The sequence below is a fragment of the Ictidomys tridecemlineatus genome, chromosome 3 (assembly GCF_052094955.1).
Source record: "Ictidomys tridecemlineatus isolate mIctTri1 chromosome 3, mIctTri1.hap1, whole genome shotgun sequence".
NCBI lineage: Eukaryota > Metazoa > Chordata > Mammalia > Rodentia > Sciuridae > Ictidomys > Ictidomys tridecemlineatus.
In genome coordinates, this window is record NC_135479.1 from 146,936,407 (window position 1) to 146,961,170 (window position 24,764).

General features: G+C 32.5%; 1 protein-coding gene across 14 annotated transcripts in view; it reads right to left on the minus strand.

Annotated features, from left to right (window-relative positions):
• Stxbp5l (syntaxin binding protein 5L) overlaps nt 1-24,764 on the minus strand; it is a 326,815-nt gene that overhangs the window by 144,527 nt on the left and 157,524 nt on the right. For all 14 annotated transcript variants that reach the window (XR_013436856.1, XR_013436855.1, XM_078044143.1 and 11 more), the window contains 2 exons: nt 21,134-21,281; nt 20,183-20,250 (listed from right to left, as the gene is read on the minus strand). Coding sequence is in view for 12 of the 14 variants with exons in the window: in XM_078044143.1 (XP_077900269.1) it covers nt 20,183-20,250; nt 21,134-21,281 (216 nt within the window). In the remaining 2 variants the exon portion in view is untranslated. The remainder of the gene's footprint in view (nt 1-20,182; nt 20,251-21,133; nt 21,282-24,764) is intronic.

Here is a 24,764-nt window from a genome sequence, read left to right on the forward strand (position 1 = left end):
AAAAAACTCTTAGCAAATATAAAATAATTGATTTGTTTGTATCATATCTGATCACAATCAATGAAATTAGAAATCAAGTGGGTGCGTGTGTACACACTGACCCTAAAAAAACTATATAAATACATAGAGGTTAAAAAAATACACTTTTGAATGATGAATGGGTGATAGAAAATAATCAGGGAGAAACTGAAAAATTCTTATCAAGCTAGAATAGTGATACAACTTTTCAGAAACTCTGGGACACTATGAAGACAGTTTTAAGAGGAAAGTTTAAAGTTTTGAGTGCCTATACAGGAAAATCACAAAGATCCCAAATAAACAACCTAATCATGTATCTCAAGACCATTGAAAAAGAAGAACAAACCAATTTCAAAACAAATAAAAGGAAGGAAATAGTTAAGATCAGAACCCCAAATCAATGAATTTGAGAATAAAAAAATACTGAGAATTTAAGAATTAAAAAAAAAAACTACAAAAGATCAATGAAAGAGTTGGTTCTTTGAAAATATAAACAAGATGTTAAGACCTTAACCAAATTAATTAAAAGAGAAAAAAGACACAAATTAATAAAATTAGAGATAAAAAAGAGAAATCATCAAAGACAACATAGAAATGCAGGGGATCATTAGGGACTATGTTGAAAGTTATATTCTAATAAATTGTGAAACTTAGAAGAAATGGATATATTTTAGACACGTATGACCTGCCAATATTGAATAAAGAGGACATAGAACACCTAAACATACCAATAATTAGCAATGAGCTAGAAGAAGTAATAAAAATCCTTCCAACAAAAAAAGCCCAGGACCAGGTGAATGCTCAGCTGAATTCTATCAATCCTTTAAAGAAAACCTAACACTAATGCTCCTCAAATTATTCCAAAAAATGGAATGGGTTGGAACATTTACAAATTCATTCTATGAAACCACTGTCATGCTCATATCAACTCCAGAAAAGGTGATATAAAGGAAAGAAAATTATTCCTGATGAACTCAAGTAAAGAAATCTTTAATAAAATATTAGCATATCATATTAAAAATATATTAAGAAGATTGTAGAGATTGGAGAAATCTGCTTCAATACCATGAAGGGAATATATGAAAAAACTCAAAGCATTCATAGTGAATGGTGAAAAACTGAAAGCATTTCCTTTAAAATTTGGAACAAGACAAGGACACCCACTCTGACCAATCCTACTCATACTAGAAATTCTACCCAGAGCAATTAGGTAAGGGAAGAAAATAAAACAGATAAACATAAGAAATGAAGAAGTCAAATTATCAATTTTTACACCTGATATGACTATGCTTAGAAGATACAAAAAGCTCCACCAAAACACCTCTAGAGCTAATAATCAAATTTGGCAAAGAAGCAGGTTACACATCAACATACAAAAATCAATAGTTTTCCTTATGTCAACAATGTGTCTGGGGCTGGGATTGTGGCTCAGTGGTAGAGCACTAGCCTAGCATGTAGAGAAAGTCTTTTGACAAAATTAAGCACTATATGATAAAAATACTGAAGAAAGTATAGATAGGAGGAATCTAGCATGTGGGAGGCTCTGGGTTCAATCCTTGGCACCACATAAAAATAAAATAAAGATATTGTGTCCAACTACAACTAAAAAATAAATATTAAACAAATAATGAGTCTGCTGATAAAGAAATTAGGAAAATAATTCCATTTACAATAACCTAAAAAATACACAGGAATAAGTCTAACCAAGGAAGTGAAAGGCCTGTGCAGTGGAAAACATCGAAAATGCAAGAAAGAAATTGAAGAAGACCTTAAGAAGATAGAAGAATCCCCCACATTCCCAAATAGGTAGAATTAATATGGTTAAAATGGCCCTACTCTCAAAAGCAATATACAGATTCAATGCAATCCCCATCAAAATACCAATGCAATTCTTCATGGAACTAGAAAAACAACAGTCCAAAATTTATTTGAAAGAATAAAAGACCCAGCCAAGAACTAACTAGGCAGAAGAACTCAAATTGGCACTATTTTCTGATAATATGTTTCTATACCTAGAGGACCGTAAAAGTTCCATCAGAAAATTTCTAGAACTAGTAAATAAATTCAGAAAAGTAGCAGGATATAAAATCAACACCCATAAATCAAAGGCATTTATTATATCAGTGACAAATCCTCAGAAAGGGCAATGAGGAAAACTATCCCATTCTCAATAGCCTCAAAAAAAAAAAAAAAAAAAAAAAAAAAAAAAAAAAAACACCTTGGGAATCAACTTAACGAAAGAGGTGAAAGATCTTTATACTGAAAATTATAGAACCTTCAAGAAAGAAATCAAGGAAGACCTTAGAAGATGGAAAGATCTACCTTGCTCTTAAGATATGCAGAATTAATATTATCAAAATGACCATACATCCAAAAGCACTATACAGATTTAATGCAATTCCGATCAAAATATGACATTCCTCATAGAAATAGAAAAAGCAATTCATCTGGCAAAATGAGAGACCCAGAATAGCTAAAGCAATCCTCAGTAGGAAGAGTGAAGCAGGTGGCAGACCAGACCTTAAACTATACAACAGAACAATAGTAACAAAAATAGCATGGTATTGGCACCAAAACAGACTGATAGACCAATGGTACTGAATAGAGGACACAGAGACTAACCCACAAAACTACAATTATCTTACATTAGACAAAGGTGCCAAGAACATGCATTGGAGAAAAGATAGCCTCTTCAACAAATGGTGCTGGGAAAACTGGAAATCCATATGCAACAAAATGAAATTATACCCTTATCTCTCACCATGCACAAAACTCAACTCAAAATGCATTAAGGACTTAGGAATACAACTAGAATCCTGCGTCTAATAGAAGAAAAAGTAGGTCTTAATCTCCATCATGTGGAATTAGGTCCCAACTTCCTTAATAAGATTCCTATGGTGCAAGAATTAAAACCAAGAATCAATAAATGGGATGGACTCAAACTAAAAAGTTTCTTCTCAGCAAAAGAAAACAATTATTTAGATGAATAGAGAGCCTACATCTTGGGAGCAAATCTTTACCCCTCACATATCAGATATAGCACTAATCTCTAGGGCATATAAAAAAATCAAAAAGCTAAACACCAAAAATACAAATAAAAAAATCAATAAATGGGCCAAGGACATGAAGAGACACTTCTCAGAAGATGATGTACAATCAATCAACAAATACATGAAGAAATGTTCATCATCACTAGCAATTAGAGAAATGCAAATCAAAACCACTCTAAGACTTCTTCTCATTCCAGTCAGAATGGCAGCTATTATGCAAATAAACAACAATAACTGTTGGCAAGGATATGGGGAAAAGGTACACTCATACACTGCTGGGACTGCAAATTGGTGCAGCCAATATGGAAAGTGGTAGGGAGATTTCTTGGAAAATTGGGAATGGAACCACCAATTGACCCAGCTATCCCTCTCCTCGCTTTATACTCCAAAAGACTTAAAAACAGCATATTACAGGGACACAGCCACATCAATGTTTATAGCAGCACAATTCACAACAGCTAGACTGTGGAGCCAACCTAGATGCCCTTCAATAGATGAATGGATAAAAAATGTGACATATATACACAATGGAATATTACTCAGCAATAAAAGAGAATAAAATCATGCCATTTGCTGGTAAATGGATGGAGTTAGAGAAGATAATGCTAAGTGAAGTGAGACAATCCCAAAAAACCAAATGTTGAATGTTTTCTTTGATATAAGGAGGCTGATTCATAGTGGGATAGGGAGCAGTAGCATGGGAAGAATAGATGAACTCTAGATAGGGCACAGGGGTTGGAGGATATGGGAGGGGGCATGGGGTTATTAATGATGGTGGAATGTGATGATCATTATTATCCAACGTACAGGTATGAATTGGTGTGAATATACTGTGTATACAATCAGAGATATGAAAAATTGTGCTCTATATGTGTATTAAGAATTATAATGCATTCTGTTGTCATATATTAAAAAATAATTTTAAAAAAAGGAAATTAAAAAAAAGAATAAAAGACACAGAATAGCTAAAACAATTCTAAGCCAAAAAAGTAATGCTGGAGGCATCAAAATACTTGATTTCAAATTATACTACAGAGCCATAGTAACAAAAGCTGCATGGTAGTGGCAGAAAACAAAAGACACAGACAAATACACACAGACATTCATCTGATTCTTGACAAAGGAGCCAAAAATGTACTGTGTAGAAAGGAAAGCCTTTTTAAAAAATGAAGTTGGAAAAACTGGTTTTCCATGTATATAAAAATGAGACCAGATTCTTATCTGTAACCTGCAAAGAATTGATGAAAGACCTAGGAATTAGACAAAAAAACTATGCAACTCCTAAAAGAAAACATAGTGTCAAAACTGCAACATATAGGCACAATGACTGTCTCAATGAGACCCATAAAGCTCAGGAAATAATGCCAACAGTTAATAGGAAGGTATCAAACTAAAAAGCTTCTGCACAGTATAGAAAAACATTAAGAATGTGAAGAGAGAGCTAGGGATGTGGCTCAAGTGGTAGCGCACTCGCCTGGCATGCACCAGGCACTGGGTTCGATCCTCAACACCACATAAAAATAAAATAAAGATATTGTGTCCACCTAAAACTAAAAATTAAAATTTTTAAAAAAAGAATGTGAAGAGAAAATCTATAGAATTGGAGAAAATCTTTGCTAACTATTCTTATGGCAGAGGATTAATATGCATAATATAAAAGAATTTTTAAAACTTAACACCAAAAAGAAAAATAAATAGCCCAGTTAATAAATGGGCAAATGAAATAAGCAGACATTTCTCAAAATAAAAAATACAAACAGACAACAAATATGTGTAAAAAATGTTCAACAATGTTAGCAATTAGAGATATGCAAATAACCACACTGAGATTTTATCACACTCCCGTCAAAATGGCAGCCATCAAGAATACAAACAATAATAAATACTGAAGAGGATGTGGAGAAAAAGGAACTACTTTCTAGTATTCATGGGATTGTAAATTAGCACAACCACTATTGAAGTTAGTATGGAGGTTCCTCAAAAGACTAGGAATGAAACCACCATATGAGCCAGCTATACTACTCTTTGGTATTTATCCTAAAGAATTAAATTCATTGACTATAACAATACATGCACACCCATGTTTATAGTAGCACAATTCACAATAGCAAAACAATGAAACCAACCTAGTTATCCATAAATGGATGATGAATAAAAAAATGTGGTATATATACATGCAATGGCATTTTATTTTTCCATAAAGAATAAAATAATGTCATTTTCAGGGAAATGGATGTAACTTGAGAACGCTAAGTGAAATAAGCCAAACTCAGAAAGTTAAAGGTCATGTATTTCCTCTCATATGTAGAAGCTAGAGAGAAAAAAAAGAAGGGGAGAGTGGGAGGGTAAATCTCATGAAAATCAAAGGGAGATCAATACAGTATAGAGAAAAGGGACCAGGAAGAGGCAAGAAAGGAGGGAAAGGGGAAATACTGAGAAATGATACTGACCAAATTATAATGTCATATAACAGCAAATCCCACCATGTATAAATTAAAATGAACCAATAAAAATGGGAAAGAATACAAAATTACAACATAAAAAATGTGAATGTGCAACTATTTCTCTTTTTGATTATTTTTGATAGATATATACAGAATTGGGATTATTGTATCCCATAGATCAACTTAATAGATAATTCTATTTTTAAATTTTTTTAGAAGCACCATTTTAAAATCACAAAGTGTGAAAACCATTATACTTTCCATAGTAGCTATATCATATTACATTCCCACTGAAAGTGTAAAATGATTGAAATTTTTTCACATCCTTGCCAATACTTGTTTTCTGTTATTTTTGATAGTGTCCATCCTGTGTGGATGAGGTATTATCTCATTGTGGGTTTCACTTGCATTTCCCTAACTATACTGAGCAACTTTTCATATGTTTGTTAGTTATTTGTACATTTTTGTCAGGCATAGAAAATGTCTGTTCAAGTCATTTGCCCATTTTCATAGTGGAGTGTTTGGTTTTTGCTCCTAAGTTGTAGCTCTTTATATATAATATAATACTTTATACATAATGAATATTAGCCCTTCAGATGTATGGTTTGCAAATTCCTTCTCCTAATACAAAGTTGCCTTTTCACTCTGTTTTCTTTGCTTCACAGAAGTTTGAGGTAGTATAATTTGTCCATTTGTGATTTTGTATTTTGGTCATCATATTCAAGAAATCATTTCCAAATCCAATTAAAGTATTCCCATATGTTTCATTATATGCTTCTTCAGTTTTAGATCTTGAGTCTAGGTTTTTAAACCATTTTGAGTTAATTTCTATACATGATTTAAGGTAAGGTTCCAGCTTCATTTGCTTGTACGTGAATATCTAGATCAAAGATCATTTTTTGGAGATTACCCTTTCTCCATCATGTACCCCTAGCACTTAAGATAAAGATCATATGACTATATGTGGAAGTTTATTTCTGGGCTGTCTATTCTGTTCCATTGTTTTGTATGTCTCTCTTTATACCAGTATTATACTGCTTTAAGCACAGTAGTTTTATAATGTTTTAAAATCAGAAAGTGTGAAAACTCCAACTTTAATTTCTGAAGACTGTACTGGTCACTTGAGATTCTTTGAGATGCAATGTGAATTTTTGAATATTTTCCCAAAGAATTCCAATGGGTTTTCAAAAAATTTTTTTAGTTGTTAGACACAATACCTTTATTTTATTTATTTATTTTTATATAGTGCTGAGGATAGAACCCATGCCTTGCATGTGCTAGGCAAGTACTCTACCACTGAGCTATAACTCCAGCCCAAACTTAGTGTTAAAAAAAACTCTGTGTGTGTGTGTGTATGAGTGTGTATACATAAATGTATATTTTAGTTGTCAACAGACCTTTATTTATATGTGGTGGTGAGAATTGAAGAATTGAATCACTGGCTCATACATGCTAGGTAAGCTCTACCACTGAGCTACAACCCCAGCCCCTCCAATGGGTTTTTTTTGTTTGTTTTGTTTTGTTTATCTTTTTAATTTTTTAATTTAATTAGTTATACATGGCAATAGAATGCATTTGTGCACTTTGATATATCAAATGTAGATGCAATAAAATTTCTCATTTTTCTAAGTGTACATGTTGTAGAATTATATTGGTCATGCAATCACATATATACATAAAGTAATAATGTCTGTTTCATTCTACTATCATTCCTATCCTCACTTCTCCAGCCCTCTCCTCTCCTCCCTTCACTTCTCTCTACCTAATCTAAGGTAATGCTATTCTTCTCTAGTGGCCCACACCTTATTGTGAATTAGCATCTGCATATTAGAGAAAAACATTCAGCTTTTATTATTTTTTGGGGATTGGCTTATTTCATTTAGCTTGATATTTTTCAATTCCATCCATTTACCAGCAAATTCAATAATTTCATTCTTCTTTAAAGCTGAGTAATATTCCATTGGACATATATACAACATTTTCTTTATTCATTCATCTATTGAAGGACACCTAGGTTGGTTCCATTGTGAATTGAGCTGCTATAAACATTGACATGGCTGCATTAATGTAGTATGCTGATTTTAAGTCCTTTGGGTATAAATCAAGGAGTGAGATAGCTGGGTCAAATGGTAGTTCCATTCCAAGTTTTCTGAGGAATCTCCATACTGCTTTCGATAGTGGTTGCACCAATTTGCAGTCCCATCAGCAATGGATGAGTGTACTTTTCCCTCCCACATCGTCGCCAACATTTATTATTGACTTTTCTTAATGATTGCCATTCTGCAGGAGGGAAATCTTAGTGAAGTTTTGATTTGCATTTCTCTAATTGCTAGAGATGTTGAACACTTTTTCATATATTTGTTGATTGATTATATTTCTTCTTCTGTGAAGTGTCTGTTCAGTTTCTTAGCCCATTTATTTATTAGGTTATTATTATTTTTTTTGGTGTTAAGATTTTTGAGTTCTTTATATATCCTAGAGATTAATGCTTTATCAGAGGTGCATGTGGTAAAGATTTTCTCCCAATCTTTAGACTCTCTCCTTACATTATTGTTTCCTTTTCTGAGAAGAAGCATTTTAATTTGAATCCATCCCTCCAATGGGGTTTTAATATTGAATCTTTAGAGCACTATGGGTAGTATGGCATTTTAAAAAGGAGTCTCCAAATTCATAAACAAGGATGTCATACCATTTATTTTTGTTCTCTAATTTTTTTCAGGAGTATTCTGTACTTTCTAATGTACAAGTTTTATCTCCCACATTAATTGTTCTTAAATATTTTATTCTTTTTACTGCTATCTTAAATGGCATTGTTTTAACTTCCTCTTTAGATTGTCTAATATTAGTGTACAGAAATATAGTTGGTTTTGTTGATTCTGTATCCTTTAACTTTTGAATTTGTTTATTAGTTCTAACAGAGTCTATGTGTGAAATATTTATGGTTGTCTACACATAAATTTTAATCTGCCAACATAATACTTTCCTATTCAGATGCCTTTTATGTCTTTGTTCTGGCTAAGACTTCTAGAACTATGTTGAACAGAAGTGTTAAGAATGGGCATATCTATCTTGTTTCTGATATTTTGATATTCACATTGAGTATGATGTTTGCTATGGCCCTTTCATATGAACTAATTTCATTTTGGATGTTTTTTTTTGATAAAGGGTGCTGAAATTTATCAAATTCATTCATTATTTCAAATGATCATGTGTTTTTGTAGTGGCATACTTTGATTCCTTTTCCATTTCCTTTTGAACATCTTCTATCATATTTCCTTATAGTTACTACTGAGATTATATAAACCATCTTTTAATTATACCAAGTTACTTTCAAATTGTAATAACAATTAAATACAAAAACTCTACCAACTTTGTTATTGATGTTAGAAATTACATCTTTTTATACCTGGTACCCATTAATACAGTTTTATATAGTTATCTTCATTTTTTATTTTGAATTCTATATCTATATTAAAAGTAACTTATACACCACATTACATATTACAGTATTATATATTTTGTCTAGAAATTTACTTATACCAGAGAACTTCTGCATATTTTGGCATTTTTAATAGCATTTTTTATTTCAGCTTAAAGAAAACTCTTTAAAAAACTTTTTAAAAATTATTTAAGGCTGCTCTCATGGTAATGAACTCCCTTCAGCCTTTATCTGGGAATGTATTTATTTCTCCTTCATTATTGAAGGACTGTTATATCAGGTATAGTATTGTTAATTGTCACCTTTTTACCTTCATTATTCTGAAAATATCATCCCTACAATTTTTCTGCAAAAAATATTCTGCTGATCTTATGGTACAGGGGTCCCTGGTACTTAGGAAAAGTTTTCTTCTTGCTGCTTTCAAGATTGTCTTTTCACTTTTGATATTATGATTACAATGTCTCAGTATGTGTATTTTTGTATCATTTAGGTGGGGTTCTTGGAGTTTCTTAAATTTGAATGTTCATTTCCCATTTCCATTGCATTTTCATACTCCAATTTAAGTAGTTTCAGCAATTGATTCTTCAAATAGCTATCTGACCCATTCTTTCTTTCTTCTCCTTTTTACAAAGTACTTTTATAGTTATATATAGTGGTTGTGCTCATCCTGACAAACTCATAAATAAAATTCAACTTCAATTCATGATCCCCCACTTCCCTCCCATCCTTCCTCCCCTCCCTTGTTCTCCTTCTTCTATGCTAGTAGTTTTCCTGTCACCCATGTATTTATATTTGATTAATTCTTTTTATTTATACATAAAAGTGAAATTCCCTTTGGTATATTTATATATGCACATGATTTTTAAAAAGAATTCATTCTTCCCTTTCCCTTTCCTTTATTTTACTCTAGCTTCTGCATATGAGAGAAAACCTTTAAACTTTGTTTCTCAGTTTGGCCTATTTCACTTAATGCACTATTCTCCATTTCCATCCATTGACAGGCAAATGTTATAATTTCATTCTTCTTTATGGCTGAATAGAATTCTATTGTGTGTGTGTGTGTGTGTGTGTGTGTGTGTGTGTGTTAAAATTTAATCCACTAATTTCTTGACAGATAACTGGGTTGATTTCATAATTTAGCTGCTATGAATTGTGCTGCTATGAACATTTAGGTGGCTGTATCACTATAGTATGTCAATTTTAGAACTTTTGGGGAAAATAGCTGGGTCATATGGTGGTTCCATCCCTAGTTTTTAGAGGACTCTCCATACTGTTTTTCAGAGTGGTTGTACTAGTCTGCAGTAGCCCCAACAACCTTGGTAGCATTTATTATTATTTGTTTTATTGACTGTTGCCATTCTAACTAGGTTGAGATGAATTCTTAGTGTATTTTTTATTTGCATTTCCTGATTGCTAGAGATGTTGAATATTTTCTCATATATTTGTTGGCCATTTGTGTTTGTTCTTTTGAGTAGTTTCTATTTTTGTCATTTATTGATTGGGTTATTATTGTTTTTTTTTGTTGTTTTGTTTTGTTTTTGGTGTTCAGGTTTGTGAGTTATTTATATATTCTAGATATATATTCCCAATCAGAGGAGTAGTTAGCCAAGATTTCTCCCAATCCGTAGGCTCATCATGTTCTTAATTATTTCGTTTGCTGAGCAGAAGCTTTTAAGTCTGATGACATCCCACTTAATTGATGCTTGTTTTTGTTTCTTGCACTTTGGGTATCTTGTTAAGGAAGTTGGTGCCAGGACCTATATGATGAAGTATTGACCCTGTATTTTCTTCTAACAGTTGCAAGATTTCTGGTATAATTCCCAAGTCTTTGATCACCTTGATTTGACTTTTGTGCAGAGCGAATGGAGTCTAGTTTCATTTTTATACATACAACTTTCTAGATTTCCCAGCACCATTTGTTAGAAATGCTATCTTTTCTCCAAAATATATTTTCAGCACCTTTGTCAAGTATCATATGACTTTAAGTATGTAAATTTGTCTCTATGTCTTCTATTCTGTTTAATTGGACTTTTTGTCTATTTTGATGCCAATATCATGTTGTTTTTTGTTAATATAACTCTATAGTATCATTTCAGATAAGGTATTTGATGCCTTCTGTTTTGCTTTTCTTGCTTGGTATTCCTTTGCCTATTCTGGGACTGTTATTCCTCCAAATGAATTTTAAAATTGTATTTTCTAATTTTGTGAAGAATGTCATCAGTATGTTGACTAAGATTGCATTGAATCTGTTGCTTTTAGTCTTATGGTCATTTTGACAATATTAATTTTGCCTATCCAAAAACAAGAGATGACTTTCTATCCTCTAAAGTCTTCTTCAATTTCTTTCCAGTTCTCTATAATTTTTATTGTAGAGTTCCTTTACCTCCTTGGATAGATTAATTCCCAAGTATTTAATTTTCTGGAGGTTACTGTGAATGGAATAGCTTTCCTGATTTCTTCCTTGGCTCAATTATGGTTGGAATACAGGAAAGCTATTAATTATAAGTATTGATCTTGTATTCTGCTACCTTGATAAACTCATTTATAAGCTCTAGAAGTCTTCTGATGGATTTTTTTTTGGGGAGGGGTTCCTCTAGGCATGGATCATGTCATCAGCAAACACAGATGGTTTGGATTCTCTTCCTACTTGTATCCCTTTGGTTTGCTGTTTTGCTGATTGCTCTGGCTAATGTTAGAAGACAATGTTAAATAGAAGTGGTGAGAGAGGATAGATTTGTATTGTTCTTGATTTTGGAGAAATGCTTTTAGTTTTTCTCCAGTCAGTATGACGTTGGATATATATTTGTCCAAAATGGCCATTACAATGTTGTGGTAAGCTCCTTTGATGCCTAGCTTCTGTAGCATTTTTAATATGAATGGATACTTGATTTTATCAAAGGCCTTTCCTGCACCTACTGAGATGACCATGTGATGCTTGTCCTTAATTCTTTTGAAAGGGTGAATTACATTTATTGACTTGCATATGTTGAACCGATATTGTATCTCTGGAATGAAACCCACTTGATCATTATGTATTATCTTTTTGATATGTTTTTGAATGGTGTTTACTAACATTTTATTAAGGATTTTTACATCTATGTTCATCAGGGATATTGGCTTATAATTTTCTTTCCTTGATGAGTCTTTGTTTGGTTTTGGTATTGGTTATAAATACTTCATAGAATATACTTGGGAGTGTTCTATACATTTCAATTTCATGGAAATATTTAAAAAAGACTGCCATTGTTTATTTTTTACAGGTATCGTAGCTCTAAGATGAGAATAATTTGCTCCTGGGCTTTTCTTTGATCGGTGAACTTTTTTATTGCCGTTTCAGTTTCATTACTTTATATTGGTCTGTTTAGATTTTCTATGTCTCCTTGATTCAATTTGGGTAGGGAGATAGACAGATAGATAGATACACACACATATACATGCATATATACACACATATACATGCATATATACACACATATATAGACTATATATATATGTATATATATATATATACCTATATGTATATATATATACCTATATACACACACACATATGTGTTTTCTAGATTTTCCAGCTTATTGGAGTATAAATTTTCAAAGTTGGTTCTGATAATACTCTAGATTTCAGAAGGTTCTATGTTGATATCTCCTTTTTCACCTCTAATCTTGCTGATTTAAGTCTTACCTCTCTTTTGGTTAGTTTGACTAAGGGTTTATCAACCTTATTTATCTTTTCAAAGAACCAACACTTCATTACATTGATTCTATGTATTCTTATTCTCAATTTCATTGATTTTATAATTAATTTGTTCTTTTTCTAAGCCCTTGAGATGGAACATAAATTTATTTACTTGAGATCCCTCTAATTTTTTAATGTAGGCACTCAGTGCTATAAATTTACTGTTAAAATTGCTTTCATGCTGTCCCATAGATTTTGATGTGTCATATCTCTGTTTTTAGTCATTTATAAAAATTTCTTAATTTCTACTCTCATTTCTTTGATCCATTATTCATTTAAGAAAGTACTGTTCAATCTCCATGTGCTTTCTATTATTTTTCTTCCTGATGATTTCTAGTTTATTTCATTATGCTCTAATAGGATGCATAGGATTACATCCCTTATTTGTATTTGATAAGATTTGCTCTGTGGCCTAGAATATCATCTATTTTGGAAAAAGTTTCATGTGCAGCTGACAGGAAGATAAATTCGGCTGTTCTAGGGTGAAATATTCTCTATATGACTATTAGGTTCATTTGATTTATAGTATTATTTAGATTAAAGATATCTGTATTGATTTTCTGTTTTGATGACCCATGTATTGGTAATAGGGTGTGTTGAAATCATCTAGTATTATTGTGTTGGGGGTCTATTTGGGATGTAATATCATGATTTTTTTTTCATAATTGGACGTGCTGACATTTGGGACACAAATTATTACTATCTTTGTATCTTCTTGTTGGATAGAGTGGTCTTCTTTGTCTCTTCTGATTAATTTGTACTTGAAATCTGCATTGTCAGATATGTGAATAGCTACTCCTATTTTCAGAGTTTGTATATGTGGAATATTTTTTACATCCTTTTACCTTCAGCCTGTGGGTATCTTTGCCAACAAGATGAGTCTGTTGCACAGCATACACTTTGACCTTTTTTTTTGTTTTGATCCATTTTGCTAATCTATGTCTTTTAATTGGGGCATTGAGACCATTAACATTCAGCATTAGTATGGATATGTGTTTGTGGTTTCCTGCAATTTTTATTTTTGCTCTATTTAATGCTGTTTTGATTCTCATTTAGTGGATTATTCTTCTGTTGATCTTCCCTTCTTTGGGAATTTTGATTATGCTAAGTCTTGGAGGGCTTCTCATTTCAATAGGTCTGTTTGGGGTCCTATAAGCCTCCTGTATATGGATGTCTATCTCATTTCTGATAGGGAAAGTTTTCTGTAGCCATCACATTGAAATGTTCTTAATGCTTTTAGTTTGTATCTCCATATTCTCTTCCATACCAATGTTTCTCAAGTTTGGTCTTTTAACGTTGCCCCAGAGTTCTTGCTTATTCTGATCATGTCCTATATTTTTTTCCCTTTATTGTATTCTGTGTACTCAAGATCAATATAACCTGTCTTCAAGGCCTGAAGTTGTGTCTTTAAAAGCTGAGGTTGTCAGTTCTAGCTTTTTATTGTATAAAAAATAAATATTTCTACATAGCAATATACACATGTATTTTCTTGCATATATATTCTGAATGCTTGAAGGGAATACTAATTCTGGAGGTTAATGATATTAAAATACTTTATTTCATTTAAAAAAAGCTGAGGTTGTTTTTCTATGAAATGTAGTCTATTAGTGATGTTTTTGAGTGAATTTTACATTTGATTGATTGTGTCTTTCATTTCTAGGAGTTCTGACTGGTTTCTTTTAACTGTTTCTGTTTCTTTATTGTCATGGTCATTTATCTCCCGTGTTTGTTCTCTTAATTCTTTCCTTAGATATTATTTTAGTTCTTGAACATTTTAATAATCAGCTTTTTGTAATCTTTATCTGAGATTTTGTCCATATCAATATCAGTGGGATACTTTGTTGGGGTATTGTGAATTTGGGGAAGCGAGATTTGTTTGCCTGTTTCTTCCTGTTTTCAGAGGTCTTGAACTTGGGCATCAGTTGAGACAGAGTTCCCTTCCTCTTTATTATGCGTGTCCTTTTGTGTGTAATTATTTGTCATGAGACTTTTCTCTTTTTGATATATGAATAGATATATATCAAGGTGTGGGACCTGAAGTCCAGCTGTAATTGTTTTTCTTTAGGTCCTTGTTGGTTTGGAGCTTTTGTCTCAACTCTCTGAACTGGGACAAAGTCAGAGCTCAATGTAGGGTTAGATTTTGTGTAGGATGAGATATATTATTGCTTGATTGAGATGTATTTCTCACCTGAAGAATTTCTCCTCTTTGATCTTGAAGTGTCCCAATGTCTTTCCAGCCCCTCTTGGGGAGGGGAGCCAGGAGTGGCACTAATGTTAGCAACAGGTGTACAGATTTAAGATAAATGTCTGTGTTTATTTTTATATCTATAACACTAATTGCCACCTATATAGGAATGGTGGGGTTGGTATTCAACAACATAGACCACAAACTGGATAAGCATTTGACTGCAAGTGTTTACTATGTAATCTACTATATTAATAGTCACAGCAACATGAATGGGGCAGGAATTACATAGTCTAATTAGTTTGCGTTGATTTTTGTATTCTTTGTATTGAAGTGTAGCTGAAGATTGAGTCTTGTTAATTTGTGTGGATGGCAATGTATGCTGTGTTTTGGTTGAGCTTAGTTCAGTAGGAGAATTTCCATTCTGTGAAGTTGTAGTGTCCCTGTAAGTTCCTAGCACTTTGTGAAACAAACAATAGTGACAAAAGATGCAAACAATACACAGCATTAAAGTAAATACCCAATTCCTACTATGACATCTACAACGTTAATTACCACAGAAACAGGAATGATATATGAATAGAAAGATACAAGGTGTGGGACCTGAAGTCCAGCTATGATTGTTTTGATCCTTTAATATGTGCGTGTGTGTGTGTGTGTGTGTGTGTGTGTGTGTGTGTGTGTGTGTGTGAGAGAGAGAGAGAGAGAGAGAGAGAGAGAGAGAGAGAGAGAGAGAGAGAGAGAGAAAGGTAGGGTCAGTAATTATCAACTGTATAAATAACAATCATGAACTAGATCAGGTTTTAAACAGAAGGTGTCAATTATAGCAGTAATAACTGCATCAGCATTAATAGTGAAGGCAGGAGTTATATGAATAAATTAGTTCTAAAAGATGGTAAAAATACAGTTAATTAGGAGAAAACAAAATGTGCTAGGAAGGTGGAAAAGTTTATAATTTTAAAAAAGTGAACAGAAATGGCAAAGTGATGTAGCAGGTGATATTTATAAGGAGGGTGCAAAAAACAATACGAGAAGTGAAGTAAAGGAGGAGAGGAAGAGAGAACAATTGAATTTGACCCTTAGCAGGAGATGAAAAGAGAGAAAGAGAAACAAATGAAAACAACACAAAACAAAACCAAAATATATAAACCAAAAAGATCCCCAATCCTCAAAAGACAAGGAGGAATAACTATTTTTTAAAAATGCTAAAAATTAAAAAAAGAAATAAATATGCATGTGTCTCTGAACCAATCAGCAAGGCAAGAAGATACACACACAGAGATAGTGAACAAGGGAGCATGAGGGAGACTGGGCTGGAGTTTGTTAACCCCTCTTGTTTTTATGCTATTCTCTGAGCTGCCAGTTGAAGTAGCCTATGGCTGAAACTGTTTGAAATAAGTCTCAGCTTCCCTTCTCACCAGTATGAAGAGGGATAGATTAGGAAGTTGGAGTTTTGTTCATACACAACAAATCCGTGCACTCCCAAGGTAAAGCTTCTGCAGAGTTTTATGAAGGGAGTACTAGCAGGTAGCACTTAGGTCTATGTTTTGTGGGATGGTGTCCACGCTGGAAAAATTAGATCAACACACCCCTAGGGCCTGGTACTTGTCAACCTCTGATGAAAGTCTGGATTTCAGGAGCCTCCCAAGAATTCCACTCATGGGGCAGGAAATTCAATCCGCTACTGCCCACAAGTGCAGTCTTCACAGGCTTAGTCCCTCACTTCATTCACACCTACCTATTAAGATTCCCTGCCCACTTTAGCTGGTCACTTGAGCTGCCCAAACTGAAAGATATTCTGCAGGGCTCTCAAATCTTTCATGGAGATATATCTTTTCTGTAAACTTCTAATTAGAAAAGTTTTTCAGTTTTATTTTTTTCAAAAGCTTATACATCTACTACCTCTAGCATTTGTTTGCAGTACTGAAAATTCTTTAATACTAAAATAAACTGATGAACTCTCTTTGTTCTCAGTGGCCCCCAGGTATCCAAAGCATAGCCATCAATGCTGTGTCCAGTAAAACAGAAACCAGTTGTTTAAGCAGCTGCTGAAAATCCAACACTAGATGTATGCTTCATTCTTCTCTTTCACTTTCAAAAGAAAAACTGTAAGTTGCACTTTTATTCTGATTGTTGGCTGTGCCAGCTTGGAAGAGAGGCTAAGTTCTAAATGAAACTTCTTTCCTTGCCTAATTCAATGTGCTGTTCTTGGCTTTGAGTTTACCTGGAGTTCTCCAACTTCCAAACTCTATAGAGTTCTCATAAAAAAACGTATGGACTGTACACTAGTTAAAAAGTTAGTATCTCTATGGAGAATGAAGTCCAGAGTTTCTATTCTACCACTTGACTGACATTATTCTCCATTGATTCTTTTTTTTATACTTTTTCCATCCTTTTATTCTCAATCTGCCTATACCATTACATTTGAAGTGAATATAACACACACACACACACACACACACACACACACACACACACACACACACAGATGGGTCATGATTTTTTGTCCATTCTGCCTATCTATATATTTGAATGGATGTATTTAGACTGTTTTATATTTAATGTAAATATTGATATGTTCAGGCTTAAGTCTGTTGCTTTTATTTTTCTTTTCTGTTTTTCCCTAGTTATTTTTGTTTTTATTTTCTGCTCTCCTATTGATTACCTTAATTATTTTATTGCATACATCTTGATGTGCCAATAATATTTTGAGTATACCTCTTTGTCTAAAATTTTAGCGGTCAAATTTTACATTACATTTTATATTCATAACACAAAGATGTCTTTATTACTAGGTCAAGGGAAATACAAAAGCTCTATTTCCCTTTACACCTTTTCACCCTTTCCCACTTATAATCAGCCTAAATATTTCCTGTACACATTTGGATCCACATTAGACAACGTTAATACAATCTATGCTTTGACCATCATATATTATATATACTTTTAAAAGCCCAAGAGAAGGAAAGCTTATTGTATTTATCCAAAATTTTATTTACTAGGCTTTTTCTTTTGTCTTGATACTCCAACTTTCCTCCATTTCTTCCATTTCCTTTCTTTGCAAACAATGTCCTTTAGCCAATTTTTTAAAGGTAGGTTTCATGTTGGATACATTCTCTTAGTTTCCTTCATCTGAGAATGTCTTGATTTCTGAATTCCTGACAGATATTTTCACTGGGTATAGGATGCTGGTTTCTTTCTATTTTTGTTTTTGCTATATTGTTCAGGCTGGTCTTGAAATCGTGAATCCAAGCAATCCTCCCACCTCAGTCTCCTGAGTACTGGGACTACAAGCATAAACTGCTACAGCTGGCTTAGGATTCTGGATTCTTGTTTTGGGTTTTTTTTTCCTCTTCTAGTACTTGAAGAATACTGAAGTTTCCTTTGGGCTCCAAAGGTTTCTAATGAGGTGTCATTTCTCTCTTGTGGTTTTCAAGACTCTTGTCTCTGTGCTTAGATTTAGAAGTTTGAGTATGGTATATCTTGATATGGATTTCTTGGAGTTTACTCAGCTTTTTAAATCTGCAAGTTCACATCTTTTGCTAAATTTGATATATTTTCAGCCATTATTTTCTTAGATCATTTTTCAGCCCTATCTTCATTCTTCTCTCATTGACTTCCATTAACACAAGGGGTAGGGAGTAGTGGCTCCTCATTACTGCTGGACAATGGCGGGAATTTTGGCTCCCTTGTGGTCACCACTGATACCACAAAGGACAAGTTTTGCCCTGTGGAGCTGAAAGTTACATATTCCTACTCTGCTTTCTCTGACAATCTGGGGAAGTTGGAACACCCCATTTTAACCTGATAAAGCCTAGATTTCCCACTTGGCCTTTCCTTAAAGTAGGATGTGGTGGATTTGTGTTTATGTGTGTGTGTGTGTCTGTCTGTATTGTATGTCTAAAGAAATTATTTTTAAAAAGTTTCATGTCTTAATAATGTTCCACTTTCCATATCCCTTGGTTAGAGTACTGGCTTTCATTTATTTATTCCATGTCTGTGCACTTTCACAGTTCCACATTACCAGCTTCTTTAGTTCCACTTATAGGATATATGAGACAGAAAGAAGACATAAGGAATTTAGTAGCATACTTGTATTTAGGATTTGGATACCTTAGCCAGTCTGATTTCCTAGTTGTTTTATGTTTGGCTTACACATAACATCCAGGAATTTGGATTGTAATTAGTGGGGAAAAGTACCTTTACTATATCTGCCCATTGACAGAACTCATTATTATTGTCTAGATTTCATGATTAACTTTAGCTGTGTCTCTTTTCATTCCTAATATTAGAATATGAAGTAGGTTATCATGTAAAGCAAGAAAATTTGTGGTGCTACTGGTTTTGAAGCACACTTATTTTTTCCATATTTTTATTTGTGCATTATGATTATACATATAGTGAGATTTCTTGTTATATATCTATACAGGCACATAATATAACAATATAATTTGGTCTTTATCACTCTCCAGCACTCCTCTTGTTCCTCGCTCCTCCTTCCCTCTGGGTCATTTCCTCTTCTCTATTAACTTTAATTTTTCTGAGATCATACCCATCTTTTTTTTTCCTTTATTCTCTTTACCTTCCACATATGAGAGAAAGCATACAACCAATAACTTTCTGCATTTGGTTTATTTCATTTTACATAGTGGCCTCAAGTTCCATTTTCCTGCAAATGATAAAATTTCATTCTTTTTCCATTCATCCACTGAAGGACACCTAGACTAACTATCATTTGGCTATTGTGAATTCTGGTATTACAAACATAGGTATTCATGTATCATTATAGCATGATGATTTTAATTCTTTAGGATAAAGACTGAAAGTGGTATAGCTAGATCATATGAGGGTTCCATTACTAGTCTTGTGAGGAACCTTTATACTCATACTGACTATACTGATTTACAATCCCACTAACAGCATAAAGTTGAAGCATACTTTAAAAAAACATTCAATAGGGAATATAAAGCAATGATTCCCGGACATAGCAGGAATTAAGAAATGTGGGTAAGAACCTTTCTAATGTAAATATTCTATGGTTTCCAGAGGAAATCTTCCTTGACTGATCTCTCCTGATATTCACCCTTTGATGTCCTTCTGCTGATATAATTTATAGTGTTTTTTTGTGGTTGCTGTAATTCTGTTTCCAGTAGTTTCTTCCATTAAGATTAAAATATTTCAATTGAAGCTATTTCTTATATTTTTACTTAAAAAACTATTAGTCTGCAAAGAGCACAATTACCCAAAAGGGTCAAGATTCAGCAAACATATTTTTGTTATAAAGTGACAGCTCAAATAACATCTTACTTACCCAGTGACAATAATTTCTGGATATGTTTGTGCTCCAAGGTTCCAAGCTCCTCCACTGATTGGCCACTCCTAAATAGATTGTCCAAGAAGAATACATAAATTATATTTTTTAGTTTAAATGACTTTGAAACTTAAAATGAAAATATTTTTAAAGGCTTGCTTAACATTAAATTGCTATAAAATATTAAAGGATGAAATGTGAAGTTACCTTTTAATTCTTTCAATGAACAAACACCTCTCTAAACACACAATTCTATTTCCTTTAAAACTAGATTTTAGTTAATGTTACCATTCATATAAACAAATAAAAGAAGTATTTTTAATTGTACAAATACAATGTTGCTACATGAATCATATAGTCTGTGTGCTACCCATCTTTTATGATGCCATTTTAACATAATGCTATATAAGTAACGCCTCTTAAGAGTTTTTCACCCCAATATAATTGGGCAAATAACAGAAAGCACAATATATAGTCTGTGACAATTGCAAATATTTTCATCTTGTAGTAAATATATAAAAAAATAAGTTTTAGAATGTTACTAACAAATGACTTTAAATAATTATTTTTCCTAAACATTATTTAATAAATGATAAACTAGGGAGAAATGACACAAATGTCTTAAAATATAATCCTTCATCTAAAATAATTAAAGGTTACATATTTTTATTTTAATGTTAGTTTAAGTATATAGCATACAAGTACGTTAATAAATATATTAATATCTTTGTATATAATTATATACTTAATGTATCAGAAATTTATATTTTTGTAGACTTAAAACTATGTAAAATTCAGAAAATTTGGATTTCAGAAGTTACATCACTTATGATGCCAGATTCTGATTTCAAAAGAATTTAGCTCAAGTCCTTCTGTATGGAAAGACAAAAATAAAAGAAAAAAGTATGTCAAAATGATATGAATATAAGAAAATTTGCTTATAATTTTTACCTTATTACTGTATCCTTGTTTTTTATGCTTGACTCCTATAGAATAAAGTACTAAAATCAAGTCTGGAGGGCAATCGGCAAAATATGCTGTGCATGTAACTGGTGATTCATGAATGTCCATGGGATATGGATTTTCAAAGATAGGAAAACTAATAGATAAAGAAAATATATTAGTGTCATTTTGCAAAGATAAAAAAGAATTTTATAAAAAATATTTTTTATAAAGTAAGCTCTAAAATGTCTCTAAACATTAATTACAAATTTCACTTGTTTTCTTGTACTAAAATACAAAAATTACACAAACCAAATGCCTTTTTAAAACAGTCATCTATAAAATGTAATATTAATACAAATTGAAAAGTACTCAAATTGATTTTCTTCTCAGAAGCCAACATTCCACAGTGGCATATCTTTGATAATACCAATAAAATGAATTAAACAGAATATATGCAAAAAGTTCACTCATTAAAAATCATATTAAATGGGTATTTCACATAAATAGTTTATATAAAATATGCAAATATTAAAGTATTAATAAAATTTGATATTTTCTAAAGGGAGGTTATAAATAGGCAAATTTTTAATTTTTTTGAAGGAGTAATTAAAAGATGTGCATACTGGTAGGTGTTTGCGTATCTGTGAATGTTTTAAAGATCATTTCCCAAGTAACATAGCTGGAATGAAGATTTATGGATGTAATGAATTTCCTCAAGCCTACTATAATTTTAAAAAGGAATGAATACAGAATAAAATAAAAAAATCTTGTAGCTATAATGTATTCAAAACATCTCATGTAACAGGTACTGTACAATATAAAATGAGTAATAGTCTATGCTGCCTCTGTTCAAAGTCTGTGATCATACTACTTCTGATTAATATTATTATTGGGGGATGAATGTTAAAAATAATTTTCTCTTATTATTAGTAACTTAATTAGGAATTTAATCCAATCATGAGAGAATATAGTGAGTGTGTGGATATGTGTTTGTATATGTGATGGGGAGTGTGTTGACAGGAATTTTCTTTCTACCACTCTGAAATGCTGCAAAGATATGATATTCCAGATAAAGTTAACAGTACATACAAAATCAAGTAGAAAGGAGCTAGACATAGTAAAGAACAAGTAGGCTAAACTAGATAGATTAAAATTTCGGTTTCAAATTATAATTAACATTTCTGAGATTGAAGAATTAGACAAAGGGCTGGGGATGTGGCTCAAGCGGTATCGCGCACGCCTGGCATGCATGCGGCCTGGATTCGATCCTCAGCACCACATACAAACAAAGATGTTGTGTCTGCCAATAACTAAAAAATAAATATTAAAAAATTCTCTCTCTCTTCTCTCTCTCTCTAAAAAAATATAAATTAAAAGAATTAGTCATAAAACAAATAATCTGTCTTCCAGACTTACATCTTACAATTTGGTAATAGCAAGAGGTAACAATGATAGGCTCCTGACAAGGCACTGAAGAGAGAAACAAAAATTTACTATAGCTTTTTATATGAAAAAGTAAAAACAATGCTGTGGAAATGAAAATAAGAAACCAAGAAGAAGAATTTGTACACCCTATTTTTTTTCCTTCATGTTGGAAATTAAATGGTAAGAGAGAGATTTGAAAAGGACTCCCAAGTTACAACTTGTTTCAATACTCAACATATCTACTTAAAAGTAATATATACTGTCAGTTTGGACATGTTAAATTTCATGTAAAAGTGAATGAAATGGGAATATCACATAAGTCACATGTGTTAAAAAAGCAAAAGTCCAAACTCAAATTGGATCAAATACCTAGGAATTTGACCAAGCTATCTACTCCTCAGTATTTATCTGAAAGAACTAAATATAGGTTCATCAATGTTTATAGTAACTCCATTCACAAAATCAAATTTATGGAACCAGCCCAAATGCCTGTCAATAGATGAATGGATAAAGAAAATGTGATGTGTATACACACACACACACACACACACACACACACACACACACACACACACAATGGAGTTTTACTCAATCATAAAGAAGAATAAAAATATGGTATTTTCTGTTAAATGGATGCTAAGTGATAAAAGGCAGAATCAGAAAATCAAGAGTTGAACATTTTCTCACATATGTGGAAGTGAGACCAAAAATAAGGAAAAAAAAATCATATGTGTGAATCCCATGAAAATGGAAGGGACATCAGTGGAAAAGAAAGGGATTGAGGGTGAGGAAAAGGGAGGAGGAGTGGAATGAAATTGAACAAATTATGCTATGTACATATGTGAATTTGTCACAGTGAATTTCACCTTTATGCATATCTATAAAGCATTAATTTAAAAAGCTATAAATAGAAGTTAGACCAGTAGAGTAACAAAGGAGAAGGGAGGAAAGGAGGAAAAGGAAAAAATTCTAGGGACTGAAATAGAACAAATTATATTCCATGCATGCATGTGATTACATAAAATTAAACATCATTATTACATAATACACTAATAAAACATTTTTTTGGTGGGGATATCGGGGGTTGAACTCAGGGGAACTCAACCACTGAGCTGCATCTCCATCCTAATTTGTGTTTTATTTAAAGATAAGGTCTCATTGAGTTGCTTAGCTCCTCGATGTTGCTGAGGCCTCAGCCTCCCAAGTACCTGGGATTACAGATATGTGCCACCATGCCCAGCAAACATTTTTAAAATAAGAAAAAAAGAAAAAAATAGTGCTAAAAAGTAAAATGTTAGATAAAACTTGTAAACAAAATATAAATTCATATAAAGAAATGAGAATCATAACACATGTATAGCAACTTTCATGTTACACATATTTCGCCACAATGAAAAAAATTTAATAAACACACTGAAAAGTGAAGTATTAAAGGTAAGTATAGTGAGTCTTGGAGGATACTAGACAGGTATGAAGAACCAACAAATACTACATGCAAAGCAGAGCTGAGCACCAAGGAGATCAGAAGAATACATTTTAATAAAACTTACAAAAGAACTTGTTAGATGAAGAAATATAAATCCTTACAAAATTTTCAAGCTTAATGTTGATATGTAGGGCTTTCTAGAATTCACAGTTATGATGATCTTAGAGTCAAAATCCTACATCTCCATCACATTATTGACATATGTGGCAAATTAGTATAAAGAAGAACATTGGCTCTTACAAGCTATGTTGAAAGTTTAATACAAACTAATTTATTTAACAAAAATTTATTGAGAACCTAATTCCATGTGAGCATACAACCTCTAATGGAGCCTATTGTTTATTAGGGAGACAATGTTTAAACAACAAAGGGAAAATTGTATCTATGTCAATATGAAGTAAGGAATATGAGGGCTATGAAGTATTAGGATATTTGACCAAGATTTCTTTTTAATTAGGAAGTGATTTCTAAGTTGAGATTCCTAAGATATTCGGAAAAAAAGACTGTTCCAGGTAAAGGGGAAAGAATATACAAAATTCTTCTTTAGACATAAGGGATTAAAATCAGTGGGTCTAGAATACACACTGAGGGAAATTAATTTCATGCCTATCACCATTTATAATAAAAATGTTTAGCCTGAAGACAATGTTCATCAATTTCAAGTCCACTGCCAACATAAGGGAGCTGAGAGCACCACTGTTCCAGAAATATCCTCTATTTGTTTCA